This window comes from Neolamprologus multifasciatus, chromosome 2, assembly GCF_963576455.1.
Source record: "Neolamprologus multifasciatus chromosome 2, fNeoMul1.2, whole genome shotgun sequence".
Lineage (NCBI taxonomy): Eukaryota > Metazoa > Chordata > Actinopteri > Cichliformes > Cichlidae > Neolamprologus > Neolamprologus multifasciatus.
This window is the reverse complement of record NC_140440.1, coordinates 3,975,107-3,994,286: the sequence shown is the minus strand read 5'-3', so window position 1 is coordinate 3,994,286 and position 19,180 is coordinate 3,975,107. Positions and strand designations below refer to the sequence as shown.

General features: G+C 42.1%; 1 protein-coding gene across 3 annotated transcripts; it reads right to left on the bottom strand.

Annotated features, from left to right (window-relative positions):
- On the bottom strand, positions 1–17,652 carry pcdh12 (protocadherin 12). Of its 3 annotated transcripts, none has more exons than XM_085183309.1 (6): positions 17,396–17,652; positions 14,186–17,137; positions 10,335–10,423; positions 6,110–6,261; positions 1,757–1,921; positions 1–1,569 (listed from the first exon to the last, which is right to left on the bottom strand). In XM_085183309.1, exons 2-6 carry the CDS (start codon positions 17,036–17,038, stop codon positions 1,331–1,333), a joined length of 3,498 nt encoding a protein of 1,165 aa, XP_085039435.1. In that variant the 5' UTR covers positions 17,039–17,137; positions 17,396–17,652; the 3' UTR covers positions 1–1,330. The 3 variants fall into 3 exon arrangements, with proteins under 3 accessions (XP_085039435.1, XP_085039437.1, XP_085039433.1); XM_085183311.1 differs by having other exon boundaries at positions 10,335–10,426; positions 14,192–17,137; XM_085183307.1 differs by having other exon boundaries at positions 10,335–10,426; positions 17,396–17,651.
- Between the last annotated feature and the right edge of the window lie 1,528 nt (positions 17,653–19,180).

Here is a 19,180-nt window from a genome sequence, read left to right as displayed (position 1 = left end):
TTTAAATATGATGCACATTTTATTGAAAAAGTTCATATTACAAAAAGTAAAACTATATACACAGTGCTGGCTGTTAAATGGATAAAATCTGCTACATAGTGAGACACCTTTCAGAAGCGTTTTAAGCCAGAGGTTAAAGGACTGAAGCGGTTTGCTGGCTTACTTTGAGGAGGAAGTTCAGTCTGACATTCAGCGTGATGTTTAGTTCATTCTTGAGGAAAAACAAAAGGACAAAGCGACATTTCCTCCCAGTCACTGGTTCGCCTTCTGCCAGCCAAACCCTGAACAACAACAGGGTTTATTAGGTCCTGACAGAAGGAGGTCATCAGGTTACTGCCTGTGTCCGAGTTAAGAACAATGGAGACGCTGCAGTCTTCAGGTCCACTTAAGCTGTGTTTTCCCTGCACGTATTTTAAAACCTGACATCACGACGCACGTGGGAATTTTTGAAAAAATCAGATACTGTAGCACCAGTTTAACAAAATCTGAGCTGATCTTCAGTCTGTGCATCTGTCTAAACCCTGACCCCAAGCATAACGTCTATATTTTATCTTAAAAACTGCACATCAGCATGATGTTGTGTCCAATACTGCAGCCTGTAGAGGAAGAATGTGAAGTGGAAACTGGTGACTTTCAGAAAACATAAAGTCCTGAATCCACATTCATTATAGGGAAGAGAGGACTGAGGCGAAGCTGCACATATATATAATTTCAAATGTTGGAGACTGTGTCTTCCTGCTCCTCTTGTCTGTAGTTTGTGGTTGTGTTTAGCATCAGAGAGGTAGTTTATTTCCTGAGTTACATTTCCTAGCATTGTTTTCTTTTAACATCCTGGCAGCTGTACTGTACAGAACTGGGAACTATAATCATGGAGGCTGTCCCACCATATGATGATTTCATTAAAACAAAAAATGAAATTTATTGAAAATTTATTTCATGTAGTTTCTCTGGTCTCTGGCAATGCTCTAAACATGCTTATAGGATAAATGTATTTTACTCTGATTAATGTGTTGCCTTTGTGGTGCTGTCTTCAGTCTGGTTTGTAAAATAAATAAGCTCATTTCCAGCCAGTGTGAAATGGTTAAGTGCACAAACTAGTCAAGCAGAGGAAAGGGAAGAGTGCTGCTGGCTGAGGGGAGTGTGAGGGCCGAGTGTATGTTAATTAAATCCATCACAGATCCACTGTGGTGTTATTTACTGTTGCACATGCCTGAATTATGTTTCTGTGACTGAATGCCTCTAAAATCCTCCACAAAAACAGACACCTGAAAAACACTGTCTGTTGCACAGTTGTCAGTCTGTTCCAGTCTTCAGTGAACACATGTTACGGTTATTGACAAAGTCCTGAGGGTGCGGAAGGCCCGGATCTCGCAGAGTTTTTGGCTGCGTTGCCAGCGGCTCCACCGTCCAGGCCCAGAGAGCGACGGTACGCCGCCGACAGCCGGTACAGGACATCAGGCCGAGGGCCGGGGTGGGCATCGGCCTTCTGCGTCATCAGCATCTCAAACAGCGTGCTCACCTCAGATAGCAGAGCTCCGCCCAGTGGGCCGTCCTTCTCTGGGGTTTTACCTGAGGAGAACACAAAGAGTCAGAAACTCCAGATTTCTGTTCTTCTTTTTATAAATCGCGCTTCTGGTTCAAGTGAACATGATCAAGACGATCTTCAATAATAATCAACTATTATCTTTTTATTTTCAGGATAATATTTCAACTTGGGGGAAAAAAAGAGTAAAATAAATTTAAATGCAAACTTTACCAAACGTGGAGAAGGATGAAGATTCCAGGCCATCCCGAGGAAGGGTCTCACTTTCGGGGGATGGAGGGCTGTTGGGGACAAACACGTTGTCATGGTAATCGCTGGTGAGTGGGAGGGAGAGTCTGGCCATCCAGGAAGGGTCACTGACCTCTGAAAAAACATCATCTGCAGAAAGAGAAGCGATAGTTTTGTCCTCACACCATCTCAGGTTATTTATAGTGTAATATTATAATATATCTCACAGGTGAGGGCAGTGTAGACATGAAGGATGCACAAGAAGAAGGAAATGACACAGTGGCTTTATCTGGCGGCTATAAACAAGTTGTTTTTTTTTCCTTCTTCCATCAGTTGCATCCTGCATGCTTGGACCGTATGCCGACGATCACGTCCACGCCGACATAAAACTCCTCCCAGCCCTGCCGGCTGCCTGGCAGGCGAGTCGATGTCAGAGGCGTAAATGTCGGGTGTGTCTCGGAGCTCCAACCTTGGTTTGTGTGTTTTCACTCAAACATTCAACATGATTACATGTCTGACTTCATTTATTCATCTACTGTAAATACACTCTGTCCAGCAGACAGTGTAAGGGGAAAACACAGAGATATATTCCTCATCCTGTTCCTCACCCTGACAACATCCTGTTGATGTTGTGCGCTTCCTGCTTGTGTTTTTATCAGATGTTGTTGTAAAAACCTGATTTCACATCAGCACTAATAAAGTTTTTGTTGACCCTAATTTAACGTAAAACGTAAAAGATCTTTACAACACAAACCTGGATAAGCTCAAGTACGAGCAGGATTGTGGAAAACTGGCAGAGTGACGGGATGAGCAGAAACACCGGTTTATTTTCTCATTAACAGCATTTGTCAGTGCACATCTGGAGACCAGCTATAGGAAGCTGCTCATTTGTCATATCCCTGATGTTGGATAATGTGCCAGTCAATTCTATAAGAACATACATGTACTCCCGGACTGTATCTGCAGCCGTTGTGGTCTAAAAAGCAGAAACTGTGAGAATCAGCCTGCGGACGAGCTTGGTCTCTTTCATCTAACCGCAACCAGATGGAGGATTAAATGTACCACCACAAACACACACACACACACTAGTGCTTACATGCAGAATGGTAAAGACCGCCCCCAAATCACCCACCCACCGTCCACCCCCTTTCCTCTCTTTGTTTTAGGAGTATTTCACCGCAGAGCACCCAAACTCAAAATCCTCAAAATTACTAAATGTGTCGAGTTTCAGATCATCTTCCTGTTTACCCAAGTGTTCTGCCTGTAATTTGAATCCATCGTTATACTTTATTTAATCTGAACAAGTCTTTCAGGGTTTCTCCTCCAATAGGAAGCTTTAAACACTGAGTTCTCATCGAAAAACAGCGAGGCCTTCTAAGCCTGTATCTTCTTTACCTGTGAAACAGGAGTCGGCAGTGGAAGTAACAGGTCTCATAGAGACTCGTTTGTGTCCACATACACAAAGAAAAAAAATTCTCTGTTTAACAGGGTAAAAAAGGCCACAGGGGTTGATGGTTGAGACCAGAGACGTGCATGTGCCAGATTTTCACACTTCTTTTGTATTTTTTTAAATATGTTATGAATTAAATATGCATTACTTGGATAGACTTGCTGCAGCTGAAACTAGTTTTATAACCAAAGTATATTGTGTGTTTGTGCATTGCAAACACACAATATACTTCCTACTGTAATATATTACAATCTGTGCTGGATGTCATGAAGAATTTTGTGTCAGTGGACACAAAAAACTGCAAATCAAAAAACTGTTTTTTACAACTGTTTTGTTTTTTGCTGTGAGCTCCATAAACTCACAACAATGCTGGCCAGGATGCAAAAGCAGAGCGTTGTAAAATCCATGAACGCATAAACACCGAATACAAAGAAACCAAAGACTCGGGGGGGGGGGGGGGGGGGGGGGGGGGGGGGAGGGGGGAGGGGGGGGGACAGCCGTTCTAACAGAGACAGAAAACAGAGTCAATTCACAAGAGAGGCAACAGTAACAAGGTGGGTGAAACATGAGCGACTCAAGGTGGAGAAACCAATCACCGGAGCTGGAAGCCAAGCAGTGCCTGGCTCATTAGTCATTATATCATTTTTTATAATAACCAGAAGGTGCTTTTAACCCCTAAACAGGAGAGCCTAAAGGAACCGAAGGAAGCCAGTGTTTCCTTTGAATGTGTTTTAATATTAACGGGAGGAAGAAGAAAATCTACCTAACTTGACCTGATTGAAACTTCAATGAGCTGTGGGCCACTGTTGGTACTGTCATCTCATTGGAGGGACACTTCAGTGTTCAAGCAGTACAAAAACAAACAATTTTCAGAAATCTTTGTGGGTGTTTTCTTGTTTGTTTGTTTGTTTAATTTCAAATATTGTATAACAAGACAAAACTGCAAACGTGAATGCAGATTTTAACTGACTGAAGCCTTTCATTGAACTACCAAATGAACACATTGGTCCTCTCTTTCTGTCCAAACACGTGGCAGCACTTCTGCTATCATTCTGTTCATATTTAACAAAATAAAAGTGCAGACATAAATGTACACATTAGCTTTTAAATGTCTCACTGAACTAACACAGCCAATCCCTCAGCATGTTTGTACTCTCTGCTCATGTTGCCTTCATATTCAATCATTTTGGGCTTTTTAAAGAACTTATTTTAACATTGCACTCAAGAACAAACAAATCCTTCCCAACAAAAAAGTCACTTCAATGGACAAATTGCATTATATTTCTTCATGTCAATATACGGGCCGCATCTAGGGTTGACGTGGACCGCAATTGGCCCCCGGACGGCGAGTTTGAGTCCCCTGCTATAGATAAACAAACATAAATTCTGTTCATCATTAAATTATTTTACACTAAAAATGACAATAAGAGCTTTCCTTTTCATATATATTTTCCTCTCAAAGTTATTGTCAATCCTCAGAGTGGAAACTTTGATAAAGATTCTTTAGTTAAAGCACAGAAGCAGTAAGAGAACATGCTCATCTACCATGAGTGCAACCAGTAACTACAAAATACAAGACAAACCAACATAAACGCACAGCTTCTCTCCCCTCAGCAGCCATAACACCATCCTCAGGTATGAACAAAGGGACGTGCATTTATGTGTGTGATTCATAAAGGTGCAGGTCAGGAAAAAGAGGAATGTGCTGCCCTGAAGCTTTCTTCAGAGCTGAGCTGTCTGCAGCACAGTGTGACTTACACTGATGATGGAGCCTGCGGGCTGAAAGGTGAGTCAAGCGCATACATAACTCAACAAACTCCCACTCATTCTTTTGTTTCTCTCCCGCGCTCTCGTCCTATCATAAAGTGATGCTCGTTCTTCCATCATCAGGCAGTAACCCCCTCTGCTCACCTCCAAGCTGTGCCCACCACAATGCCAGGAAGAAACTTTTTAACACACCTACGGTACACGCTCAGACGCTGGATGAAGCGAGTGTTGGCTTTTATACCGCTGAGGAATTCCCAAGATGTTAGATAGACTTTGGACAATCGACATTTCTTATCCCTCAATCATTACAGCGTTTTCCAAGCACGAAGTAATGAAACCAGCTGTTTGTTTACGGGGGAAACAACTGTCTCCTTACGGCAGAAGAATGTAAAAAAGAGTGTATCAGAGATTCAATCTCAAAACACAGCAAGAGGTCCTGAGTGGAGTGTGTGTGGGTGGATGTGGATGTAACTTGCCACTGTGTTATTTCCTGCTTTCATCCTGTTTTCTACAGTTGTCTTTGACTGTCCATTGTGAGTGATCAGTCTCTGTGTGTGCTGCAGGGCTAAAATTTGGCTGCTTTTGTCCGACAAATCAAAGAGCTTCACCGGGAGGTTCCAGCTAAATTCACCAGTTTAGTTTCAGTAGATCTTTAAATAGACTAACCATCAGTCAAACAAACCTGAACATCAAATAACCTTCACACAGAGTCAGGACACACTGTTTTATTTTATGGACCTCTATGGTGGGAGGATGCAAACAATGCTTACAGCTACTCATGCTAAACTAAAGAAATCAGCTAAAAAAGAACAAGAATGAGCTTTTGTGGTCAAAAAACCTGGAACCTGAGTTCATTACCAAAAATATCTACAAGTGCTGAAGAGTTAAACATCATTATTTTACTGCAGTTGAGTCGGTGAGGGTTAGCTGGTTGCTTTTGCTTGGACGTCTGTTCATTTACGTGCTAAGTTGGAAATCTGATTAAGAGTTCTGATGATCCTTTAACGTGTGCTTTCCCATTCAGTGGTGATGACGATATCATTGATTTAAGATGGGATTTCACTTCCAATTTCCAAGAATGATTGCTAACCTTGGGTGTCTGTCAGATGTTGTGTGCTTACCAGGATTGTTGAGGAGGTTGCTGAGTCCTTCCTCCAGCTGTGGGTCTATCGGTGAGTCTCTTCCTGGTTCCCAGTCCACATCTCCAGCCTCGCTCTCGCCATGTCCACTGTCTTTGGTGCTCTGCCAGTCAGAACAGTCCTGACCTCCATACCTGCAGACAAACGTGAACTTGACTCACAAACTCTCCGTTCATGTATCTGTTTAACTTTGGGCAGTGTGTCTGTTTAAGCTGATAGTTTGAGGTCACAGAGTTCTTGATAGAAACGTTTCAACAGAACTATTAAAGTTTTTTTTTTTTTAATGTAAAATTGCAATGGGAGCATTCACTTTATACAAAGTTAAACAAGTAGTTGGGTATGCAGTCCAAACTCATTTAAGAACAGAATCTGCCCAATTTACCTTTTCTCTGGTTTGGTTGTTTATTTTTAAAAATAAAACAATTCTTAATGCTTAATAAGAGCCAGAACATGAAATATAAACATATAAAATCTTTGGTGATGAGTCTATAAATTAGGGATGATTGCCAGCATGAGCCTCGCTCACAGTAACAGCGAGGCTCATGCTGAGTTGGCAGGAGCACGGCCATGCAAGGCTTAAAAACAAACATCCAATTCAATCCTCAAACTCAGTGAGAGGCATCGCAAACGTAATGTGGTTAAAACACTTTAAAGCCGGCAGCACTGTTTTATATCAGTTACAGTCTGACTGCTAATTAAAGTCACATCCAAGCAGCACTGCTCTGCTTTGAGTCCACATGATGTTTGGATGCAAACTATAATGTGATATTTAGGATTCTCATATATCATTCCTTATATGGCCATAGCTCTATATAGCATTACTACCAGTCTGACCTTCAGATCAATCTATGTGATAGAGAGGTCAGAGGTCAAATGGGACATTATAATATAAATCTGTGCTTTCTATTTGTTGACGTCATGAATCATGGTTAAGTTCTAAGACATTCTTTTTCCACCAATAAATCATGAAGTTGACCTTGAGGTGGATGGATGTCAAATTTTAATGATTGTTTAGGTGACCTCACTCTACAGCCCTACAGAGTTTATCAGAATTCACTCAAAACTTTTTCAGCTATTGTGTTTACGATACGCTAACGCTACCAAACACAGAACCTGCTTAGTGGAGGTAATGAGCTGAGTGCTGACTGCAAGCTGTCAGCCACAGGTGACCTCACCCTGCAAATGTCAGAGCTGTGTAGGAAGCAGAAATCAGAAATCTTTGGGAGACAAATGGACAAGTTTAAAAATGTTGTTAGGCATTAGAATGAGTTTTTGATATCCAGTTAAAAACATATATTCCTTAAAACACGGTGACAGAACTCCAGAGTACAGCTGAGGTCTGATGTTTTTAAGGGTTTTAAAAAGGTGATAAAATTCCTGAGGTTTCAGGTGACAAGTCCTTTGGTAAGCACAGCTCATCAGAGCAGCAGGCTCGGGCAGGAACCAGCGCACAGATAAAGGTGAGCTCACACACAGGAGTTATGCACACTCAGGTGTGTTTTGTGAGTGAATGAAACAGTGCACCGTGTGTATCAAGGTGATGTCAGATCTTATCTGAGCGCAACAGTGATGCTGAAGTCCTGCTTCCTGTCAGAGCCTCTGAATCACTCTGCTGCAGTCTGCTCTGGCGCACACGCTGCAGGGTTATGAGACACTCTTCCTGCGACACTGACTTTGTGTCCTGTTTTTCTGTTGCTGTTATTTCAGTCACAGCAGGTCAGTCGGTCAGAAACACCAGGGAAGACATTTGTCAGCTGCAGCTTTCACGACTTTAAGCAAAAGCAAAAGTTCCAGCTGAACAGTGTGGCGTTACTGTCACTGCTATGAAGGCACAGTTGCTGGAATAATGCACTAACCACATTGAGTCAGGAGCTGCCCAAATTCCCAAGTGCATTTTATTTATATGAAAGCCAGGAGCGTCCCTCACGGCAGCCACTTTGCTAGACATTGAAACACTAAACTGAGGTGAAAAATCTTCTTTAGTCTAAATCAGGTTGAAGAGATGTATTTTCACTTTTCCATTAAAGAGAGTATTTGAACGCAGACAATGCTTAATACGCATTTCATGGTGTTGAAGTTTTTGTTAAGCTACGTACAAAGATCTGAATTCATTTTAAACTCTTCAAGCTAGATTTAGCTCAGGTGTTTGGTGCACAAAGTAGCGCAGCCATAAAATACTCAGCGTGGTGATCTCTAACCCTCACCACCAGAGATGGGCAGTAACGCATTACTTGTAACGCGTTACTGTAATCCGATTACTTTTTTCAAGTAACGAGTAAAGTAAGGGATTACTATTGCAAAAACTGTAATTAGATTACCGTTACTTTCCCGTAGGAACGCTGCGTTACTGCGTTACTAAAACCGTGATTTTTTTGCGAGAATGTCTCATGACGGTGACGTAAGCGATTGCCACGTTCGTGACAACAGCTGTGTGCAGATCAACAATGGATCATATGTCGAGTGCAGAGAGAGTATGAGCGTGCAGCATTTAAAGCGTGGAAGTACTGACCTTACTTTGAGTGTGATTCCATAAAAAGTGACAAAAACATTAGTGTCCGTTGTGCGTGGGAAGAAAACTTCTTTTTACAGCGAAAAAAACCCCTAAACTTCCAAGCAAGCACCGAGTAGCTACGACGTAATGGGAAACTCACAGAAACCCGCGGATTCTTCCACTGACCGCTGCACACCTGCACCAGGGTAAACCTCCGCCTGCCTTAGTCCTGCTTTACAGGTGAAAATAGAGCAACAGGACCGCTAGTCTGTGACTTTATTTATTTTCTGCTGTGTTTTACTTGCATCTATTTGAAAGACTGAGTGTAAACACAAAAAATATTTTATTTTATGTGCTGGAATGTGCAGAAAATAGGTTTAAATGTTAAACAAATTTCTTCCAGTCAGAGAATGTTGCATATAATTAAATGTTTGCTTGATGCATAAAGTTAAAAGATTAAAACTAATAAAACAAGTTTTAAAAAGAGACTTTTCCATTTGATTACATTTTGTATGATGGATAATGCGTAAAAAGTAGAATTGGGCTGAAAGATCTATCACTTTATCACCTATTCAGGTTGGAAAGTGTTTTTAAAAAGTAACTTAGTAACTAAGTAATTAATTACTTTTGAAAATAAGTAATCAGTAAAGTAACGGGATTACTTTTGGGGGGAAGTAATCAGTAATTAGCTACTGATTACTTTTTTCAAGTAACTTGACCAACACTGCTCACCACTGGGTTTCACTTAATAAAACCACAGAACAACAACACATGTGTTTGTACGTGGATCAGATTGATCATTATAACATATGCAGGTTCTTAAAATTGGTGGGACCCCCCCTCATATTTCTCTCCACGCTGCAATCAGAAGAAGACTGCATCAGAGCGCGCAACAGCGATCACAGTCTGAAGCCAGCATCCATCTGGCTCTTAAACAAACCTCTGATTAAAGGAAAAACGAGTTCTGGATCTACATCGGGATCTTTCCTTCAGGATATCAGTCTGTTTTGAAGTCAGTGTGCAAGTGCAGTTCCTATCAGGGCAGCAGGAAGAGACCCGTGGTGACCCGTGTTAGTGTCCGGCCACAGTTTTAGCTAGAACAACAAATATTGAAGCCTTAAAGGATGAAATAAAGACACTTTGAAGAAGACAGTGTGCCTGGCATGTCCACTGTGCAGTCACTTCTACTATAAAACATCACTCATGTTTGAATTTAAATTATGAGCTGAATAGACTACAAAGAGTTAAAACTAAAAACATGCTGGCATCTGATCAGAGTTAAAACTCTTCGGGAGGTATGTGTGTGTGTGTGGAGTGTGTGTGTGTGTGTGGTGGTGGTGGGGGGGGAGCGGACTGAGTCTTATTTACTTCTTTTTGATGAAATGATGACCAAATAAAATAAACATGAATACCTCATTTGGTCTGAGCACTCTGTGTCACCTTAAAGAGTGGATTCTTCACTAATCTTGTTTCCAGCTGATTGACCCTTTTTTTTAATCACACTTCAGCACTTCAGTTTGTTCACATTCTTAAGGCTCCAGAAGTTTAAAAGCAGTTTAAATTCATATAGCTACAGAATGTGAATGTATTTCTATTTGGAGCAAATTTTGAGTATAACGTGGTTTTGTGCCAGATAGAAGCAGGTTTGTGACCTTGCTTTGATTTGCTGCGTCTGTACTCCAGAGGAGGAGGATGGAGAGGAGAAGTCAGACTGACCTGCCATTGCGGTGAGAGTATTTGTTTCCACGGAAGTTCGGTCTGGGCTGCAGCTGACCCTGATGAAGAAGAGAGAGGAGCTGGGAGATCTGCTGTAAGGAGGAAAAGATGGAGGGAGAGGAGAGATGAAGGTGAGAAACAAGAGGAGAAAAAAAGGGTTAAACCCACATTTTCAGACATCACTGAAACATTTCAGTTTATCCAGCTTCACCTGAGGTTCACCTGACAGTAAACCAGAGTTACTCCTTCACAGTGAGTACTTCTACCAGAAGTCAGGCACTGGCAGCATATTTCAATACACGCATGCTGCACACATATTTGTGCAGGGTCAGACATTATTATATATATATATATCAGAAAGCTGGTGGGTTATTCATCGGGCCTGTTTGGAAGAGCAGGGTGTAATTTGGTTTCTACAGGTAGATGAAACATGTTTGGAGGTGTAGAACCTCAAAACCTCTAAATCACCACCCAAGCAAAGCAGTTTCATGGGCAGAAGTCAGCAGGCCAGTGCAGTTATTTTAATTTATTTTAATTTGCTAAAAAGCCATTTCATTGATTTTTTGTTTTTGTTTTTTTGTCACACGTGATGATCCCTCCCACTCTGCGTTTTCTTTATTTTCTTCCTGGTTTTGTGTAGGAGGTAGACAGAGTGGAGCCACTGAGCTGATTGCTACATAAGCTGGTTTTCATGTATTAAATCTCTTTCTGTCTGCTTTGGCTCACTCTGATTGATTTTTATTTCTTTCAAACATTCGAGCTCATCTGCAGTCACAGCCACACACAGCAAGTTTGTGGTTTATGGCACTCTTGAAGCTGTTTTTTGTTGCACATTTACTGACCACAGAGTTAAAAATCAGTGCCTAATGAGTGATAACAGACCCTGTTCACTGCAGGCATTTTGAACTGATTAACACTCAGAGACCCACGACAGTGAACAAGCATCCACAGAGGATCTCCTGAGCTTTTTTCCTGCTGAAGGTCCACTGAATAATCTCACTCCTAAAGTGAAAACATTTTGTTTGAAAATCAAATCGATGTGATTCACAAATTTTCTACAGACTGTGATGATTCATGTCCAGCTTTTATATCCAGCTGGACAAAAGTTTCAAAGGTGAGTTGGTAACAGCTCTGTAACCAAGGGGAAAGGAACTTGTGCATGTGGGATTATTTAATAAGTCGCTGTATCTCCATCACATGCAAAACCTCACTTTAAGTAAAAGGTTTTTCTTTTGCTTTCAGAGTTGCAGCAGCTCATGTTTAAAGGATTAAACTGAAGCTCCAGTGTTTTTACTCTTCAGTAGTTAGAAGTCAATAATAAATCAATGTAACTGCCTTGTTAAGGTGAGTGGGTTTCTCTGCTGGTTGAACAAAAAGTGCACGTGATACGAGCGACATAAGGAAATTAATTCGTGCTCTTTGTGATTTTTGTTTTAGTGTTGCAGTGTGAGAACCGAGCGGCCGAGTCCGTCTCACTGCTTTGAGCTTTCTGCTGACAACTCTGTTATACAGCGGATACACACTGCACACCAGGGAGGAAGCACACACACACGTACAAGGTGAATAATGTGTGTGTGTGTGTGCATGCATGCTAATTTATGACTTTGTTTTAGCCGTGACATTTGTGTGTTTTTTCACGTGCACTCTGCTACAGTGACAGGAAATGGTCTCTACGTAAAAGCCTATTCTTCTCTGGCTGGTTTCCTTCCAGGACGAACTCCAAAGTATGCACAGTGATGATCGTGTGTGTGTGTGTGTGTGTGTGTGTGTGTGTGCGTGTGCATGTGTGTGTGTGTGTGTGTCTGTGTCTGTGTCTTTGTGTGGTGAGGTGGAGGTGAACAGTAAATCCCCCTCCTCCAAGGTGTCGAGCAGGCCTCTTCCTCTGTGACCTCGAGGTGGGAGAGAAATATCTGAAGTCCAAGGAGTGCCAACTGGGCCGGCTGGGAGGGTTAAGGAAAGGAACTGGGCAGAACCCAAAAAGGCCTCTTCCCGTTTCTAATGGGATTCACGTGAGGATGTCAGGCCCGGCCAAGGTCTTTGTTCTCTGTCTGCAGGGCGTTGGCAGCGACTTTTTCCCTCAATAATGCAGATCTGTTTTAACAGTGCAGCATTTCCACAGCTGAAAGTTAAATTCACCATGACTGTGAAGCTTGTAAAGCATTTCTAAAATATAAACTGGCTTTTCTTTTTATCACCATTAATTGGTGGCATCCTCTCTACAAAATCAAATGAGGACAAATTAAATGAAGCTTTCAAAATGTGCTTGTAACTCCAAATACTGAAGAATTTATCCCCTTGTGGTCACGTGAAGTGTTAAAATGAAACTCACTCCACATTTCCTGAGTAACATTTTAAGCGCATATAACTGATGTTTATTTATAATTCCAATTATCATTGCTTGCTTGTCTCACTGATAGGTTCAAGGAAGTAAGCTGTAAAAATCCACTGTATGCTATTCACTCAGCACCAAACAACAGACATAACAGGAAACAAAGCTAGTGGCGTATTTAGGAGCCAAGGAACCAGATATTTCCTTTGGGAGATGGTGAAGAAGGAATCCTGAAACTACCCGCCATACAAAGGCCAGTCATCAGGAGAAAGAGTGAACAGTCTGAACTATTTTTCACTGGTGAATTAATGTTCAGTTGGTTTCAGGATCACAACCTAGAACATCACGGCATGAGATATAATGGGTTTTTTTTTAAAATAAGAAAAACTATTGCATGAAATAAATCCTGTTTGTTCAGTTATTTTAGGCCTGTGCAGACAGGCTCTCTTTAGGTTTTTTTTTTTTAAGCCAAACACATGACAGCTTATTTTAGCCAGCCTCCCTCACACACTCCTCTTCTGGCCCACGTCCTACAGAGCATGGAGCGGCCCTTCCTCCAATATGAATCTGATATGTGAGATTTAGTTTAAAAGTCTGTCGGGGTTTCTCGTGGGGGATTTTTGGCTGTGACACATGAGCACATGAATAAATGTGCTACTTTTTGGTTTCAGAGTGATCCATCAGCGGGTTATTCTCCCCTACACTCACACGTCTCGGCTGACTCCAGCCTTCAGGCAGTCTGAGTAAGTCATCATACAGAAGGCTGAAAAAGCACAAAGACTGTTGGGAAACTGTAAGGGAAGCTACTCTGTGTATGTGTGCTGCTCTGTTGGTGGTGGTGGTGTGCTTTTAATCTCTACTCTTTAATGGACTTCACTTCAGATTAATCTCCAAGCCTCAAAGGAGAACACTTAATTACTCCAACGCTAACTGTAAGCACATGTTGAAATAAATGTGATCACACATTTTCGACCTAAGTAAATGGCATTTAGATGAGAGCCAGCAGCAGCACATTATCCTTAATGTTTAAGCTATAGAAGAGAATGTAAATAAGACCACATTAAAAAATCATCATGCAGATTTAGTGAAATCATTAACACCAGATAAATGGATAAATATGTCAATTCAACCTGCAGGAAAGTTGTTGTGTTTTGGAACGAACGTGGCTTGTTGTAATGAGTTTCATTCTTGCAGCAAATTTAAATAGTTTTAATGTTTGAAATCAGTCATGTGTGACTTCATTTTACTTAGAGATCTCTCCACAAATGAGACCTTAATTCGTCTTTTTATGCAGGTTTAGTTGTATATACCGGTGAGTAAAGGCTTTTTAAACACAAAACAGTTTACTTGATTAAAGACACCCAAACTTATTTTATTTTAAAAGACTTGAATTAATAAATACATTCAAGTGGCCAAAATTGTAGATTAATGCCACTGATCATTACCTTAGAGATAAGAAACAAACAACAATAAGATTAAGTCTTGTTAAATATTATGGAATAAGTAAAAGAAGAAAACTCACCTGCACCTCTGGAGAAGCTGAAGAAAGCTCAATGGAGTCTCCAAAAGCAGCCATGGAAAGACGGACCAGGTTTCGAAGGATCTGCCGGTGCGCTGCATCACGTGCTCCATGTCCATCCGAGGTCTTTGGCCTCCTGAGAGTTGCCACAGATGCTGATGAATATTGTGAAACCGTTTCCTCTCCTTCAGAGTTCTTCGGCCTCTTTAAGGTGCTGGAATGTGAGACTGAGGAAGAGGATGAAGTGTTTCTGGATTTGTGAAGAGTCCGGTATGATGTTGCTGGAGATGAAGGCAAGGTTCCATCAAGTTCAATGTTTCCAGGTTTCCTAAGTGTTCTGCAGTGATGAGTGTTGGGCTGAGTGACATCCTCTTCTAGATAGCCTTGGGAATGGAAGCTTGCATTCATAACTGATGGCATTAAGCTATAGTGACTCTCAATCTGCTGATCACCTGAGGCTGGAGGTGGAGTTAGTGGCTGGGCTTCACCATCGTCCTCAGGGAGGTCTTCCTTTCTTCCTCGGATTACGGGAATTAACTGGATGTCAGATTTTCTGATGTTCTTCTGTGGGCGCCGAGGATGGCGGGTGTAGGTCGATTCAGCCTGTCTGCAGTTGTAGGCCCGGTTGTCCCTTTTCTCAGGGCGGCAAAATGTTGTCACCAAAGCGATGGCCAATAGAAGAAGCAGGCATGTAGCACCGAGGCAGATTGCCATCATCATAGTGAAGCTGAGCTGTCCACGGTTTCCAGGTGATGAGTTCTTTAGATGGTCCTTGAGGTTTATGAAAGTCACCTCCAGAGTTGCCCTAGTAGCCAACCTTGGAGTGCCCATGTCAGAAACAGTGATGTCCACCTTAAAGGTTTTCCCAATGAGCTCGGTAGCATTAGTGGTATTAACAAACAGCTGGCCTGAGGTGTTATTCAGCCAGAAGAGCTCAGACGGGTTTTCATCAGTAATGAGGTACTGGAGTTTCCCATTGAGTCCCATGTCCTGGTCTTCTGCTTTGATTGTTGATGCGAGAAATCCAAGCCCCTCTCTGACTGAGTGATCAGTTGCCACATTGGTGGCTTCCTCTTTGATGGCATTCCCCAACTCTGTCACAATCTCACCTCTGTACGCATCAACAGGTACACTGAGAGATGCTACACCTTTTCTTGGTTTTGGCTCCTTGATGACCGGGAAGTTGTCATTTACATCTTCTATGTCAATATGTACTCTAGCTGTGCTTGTGAGTGGTGGATGTCCATGATCAACGGCTTCCACAATGAAAGAGTAGTTCTTGAATGCCTCGTAGTCTAAAGGTTGCTGGACACTTATGACACCAGTTTTGGGGTGAATTGAGAAAGTCTGCGTTTTAGTTTCCTCAACAATGGAGTAGGAGACTTTTCCGCTGAGCTCCAGGTCCTCATCATGGGCTTCGACTTTGAGAATGTGGTAGCCTGTCATGTTGTTCTCCTTGAACGAAGCTCTGTAGATGGGGGTCGAAAATACTGGGGCATTGTCATTCTCATCCAGAACATAGACAGGTAGATGTTCGACATAAGAAAGTAAGGGGTTTCCGCTATCCCGGGCAAAGAGCGTGATATTATACTGCATAACCTTCTCACGATCCAGGGAGCCGCTGGTGACAATCATGTAGTCGTTGCCGTGCATCTTTTTAAGTCGGAAAGGGCCTGAGCCTTGTTGAATCTGTGCAGTCACATTTCCATTTCTTCCCGAATCTGCATCAGAGACCGTCACCACAGCAAGGAGAGTATCCTCTGGAGCTCCTTCCAGCACAGTTATAACCTGCGAGCTGGCTGGGGTCCAGGTCAGGCGTATCCTCGGTGCATTATCGTTAATATCTATGAGTTTGACGTGCAATCTGCAGTAAGAGGGGATCGCATTTGGCCCACGATCGCTGGCCTGTACAATTACTTCGTAAGAAGACTGGGCCTCATAATCCAATGGTGCCCTGATACTCACTTCTCCCGTTTGTGGGTCCACATAGAAGAGCCTTTGAACTTCTGGATGTGTGTGCTTACTAAATGAGTACTCAACCTCCCCATTGGCTCCCTGGTCTGGATCAGTGGCCTTGAGCTTGATTACAGTAGTCCCGAGTGCTGTGTCCTCTGGTAATGACACAGTGGGATTGCTGTCCTCAAATGTGGGGCTGTTATCATTTGAGTCCTGAATACTAACACGGACTAATGTGCTCCCAGATCTGGGTGGATTCCCTTTATCCCACGCCACAAGGGTAAGATCAAAGGAAGCCTGAATTTCCCTGTCTAATTCTTTGACAACCACCAGCTCTGCCTGTTTCGTCCCACCAGGACCAACTGTCACATCGAGATCAAAGTGCTGGTTGACAGACAGTGAGTAGGTCTGGAGGCTGTTGAAACCTGCATCAGGATCCACCGCCCAGTCCAATGGAATTCGCTTCCCAAGGCTAGCAGTTTCTGAGATCTCCACTTCTTGCAAAGTATTGGGGAAGCTGGGACTGTGGTCATTTAAGTCCATTACTTTCACGTGAACCCGCAGGCACTTCACAGCACCTCGTTTCCTGTAGAGGACACTAAACGCCACCTCACACAGGTCAGTCCCTCGGCACAACTCCTCCCTGTCCAATCGGCCCTGGGTGGAGACAACCCCATCTCGAGTGGTGACAGAAAAAGGAAGGGCTTTTCCCTGCTCCACCACCTGGAAATCTTCCAGAGATCCGCCTTCGTCCCTCTGCCGCAGGTCATCTGCCAGACAGCCGACCCGGGTTCCCGCTGGCTGCTCCTCCGAAACCTGGTACTGAATAGTTGTTGATGAGCAATGTGAGGAGAGGGTCTTGGAGCAAAGACTCGCAACGAGAAGCAGAGCGAGCAGCATGATGATATAAAGTAATAGTTAGCTGCTGTCTAAAAAAAGGGTTTTTTTTTTCTGTGAAAGACTAATTAAACAGACATCTCTAAGAATCCATGCGCTGACCTGTAAAGAAGCAAATAAGAGATATTTTAAAATCTAAAGTCTGTTAAGTGAAATTATTTTGTGACTCTCTTTGCTGTCAGATAAAATGATAAAATTCACATTTCTCCCAAACTAACCACCACGACCAAGTCAACAAAGTTAAGAAAAACTGATGGAAAAAAAAACCTCCAACGTGGTCAGGATACAATTATAGAAGCCTACAATTAAGATATCATCCTTTCTTTTCTTCCCTCACGTCTGCCTGCTGTTGTTACTCACACATACAGCTGCTGGCCTCCAGCCTCTCACTTCATCCTCCTTGACTCTGTAAAGTTTGGTTCCAACTGAAAAGCTTGGAAGTGGGTTTCCACATGCTAGAAGGGCACCAGCCAATCCAAGAGCAGGAGGAGGGTCATATGTAAATGAGTCCAGACTGAACACAAAAGAGACGCTCTCCCCTGTACCGAGCAAACTCAGCCCAACTCTGGAGTGCCTTCAGAGAAATATGACACTGCCTCTATGTCACTTACCCCCCCATTGGTCTGCATTTCATCACAACCTGCAGTGTGGGACCTTAAATCACTTGGAAATTCTGTTGTATCCCAGTGGGAAGATAACTGGCTGCAGGATATATACCCGAGCTTCATCACAGTGATCTATATCTGACATACAAACACAGATAAACCATAACACACAGGCTTATTGTTCATGCTATTAAAAGTGTATTATTACTGCGCAGTCTGCCTGAACACAGTGATGACTTTCCCCCTCTTTGAACAGTAGTCTTTGTTTTATGTACTTGGAAATATGCAACATTGTTTTATTCCCTCCTGGAAAAGCAATCCTTGAAGAGTTCGCCAGCTATGAAGTAAATGCTCAAAATCCAGAAGCCTGTCCTTAATGTGACAAACCCACATTCCAGCCTTCTCCCAAATATAATTACAAAGAGTTTCATCTTCAACCACACTGCGACATGAGGTCAAAACATTTCCAGAAAGCCATGGCAAACACATTTCGCTCATTCCTTTGCACTTAAAGGTTTGTTTATCAGTGAGAGGAGTTGAATGCTTTGAGTCAGTTCATGTCAATTTAGAATTGAATTTTATTTAGTTCAGAATTTAAATTGCATTACAAATTTATCCAAATTGATTATTTACAACTTCAAGAATTTTCTATCTAGTTTTCATATGTTTCATACATGACTTTGATGCGCTGTCTGGTGATACTTAGAAATAAGGACAATGAATAAATATTTCAAAGAATTTCACAGAGATTTTAGTCCTCAAGTACATTTCCTACTTGTACTTACTATGTACCTATGTACTTATCCCTTGTACGTGAATGTCTAAGTAAAAAGAGTAGAATAGTCTTGTAGTTTAATGTTTTTCCAGCATGTCCTCAGAATATCCTGCAGACACACAGAATTATGCCAAGGAAGGTTCAAGCATATCACTTTCCTTTGGCTCAGACAGAGGGGGACTATTCGAAGCCTAAAGCCATCAGTGCTGTCACCTGCCAGTGAAAGACTGAGAGGAAGATGGATGACTGATGAAATCAAAGAAACGCAAGACGACAGAGCTGAGAGTCCCATTCAGAAACATATATCAGAGACAATTTATGGAACTCATAGTCACACATAGGATCCACAGATTAGTTTGCCCGAAATGAAAGCAAAGCACAAAGCAACTGACTTTTTTTTAAATAAAGTTGTAACTAAAGTGTAAAAGCAAAACATGTAATTTGCTGAACAGCCAACAACATGAGTGATTTTAAAAAGCTGAAAGTAATCAGCAGTGATGTGAAATCTCCAAACAACCGTCCAGTTCACTGACATCATAAGGAGATCGTTTCATTTCAAATTCAGTTCTGTTTAATTTATTTAGTACCAAATCACAACAAGAGTTATCTCAGGGTGTTTTATTTTGAAAGGTAAAGAAGCTACAATAATTACAAATCATTACATGCACTTTGGAAAAAAATAGTTCTGTGGTTTAGAGTGTTTACTCAAAGGATCAGATTACTTTCTCCATCAGTTCTTATTTGGGTTAAGAACTCAGGTGAAAC

What these genes read in the sequence shown, in the direction of transcription:
- pcdh12 (XM_085183307.1), bottom strand. Translation starts at nt 17,038, where the DNA reads ATGCTGCTCGCTCTGCTTCTCGTTGCGAGTCTTTGCTCCAAGACCCTC. An exon ending in CAACCTCCTCAACAATCCTG is followed by an intron (nt 1,922 to 6,109) that starts GTAAGCACACAA and finishes CTCTTTCTGCAG; the next exon opens with ATGATGTTTTTTCAGAGGTC. An exon ending in TTCATCCTTCTCCACGTTTG is followed by an intron (nt 1,570 to 1,756) that starts GTAAAGTTTGCA and finishes TGTTCTCCTCAG; the next exon opens with GTAAAACCCCAGAGAAGGAC.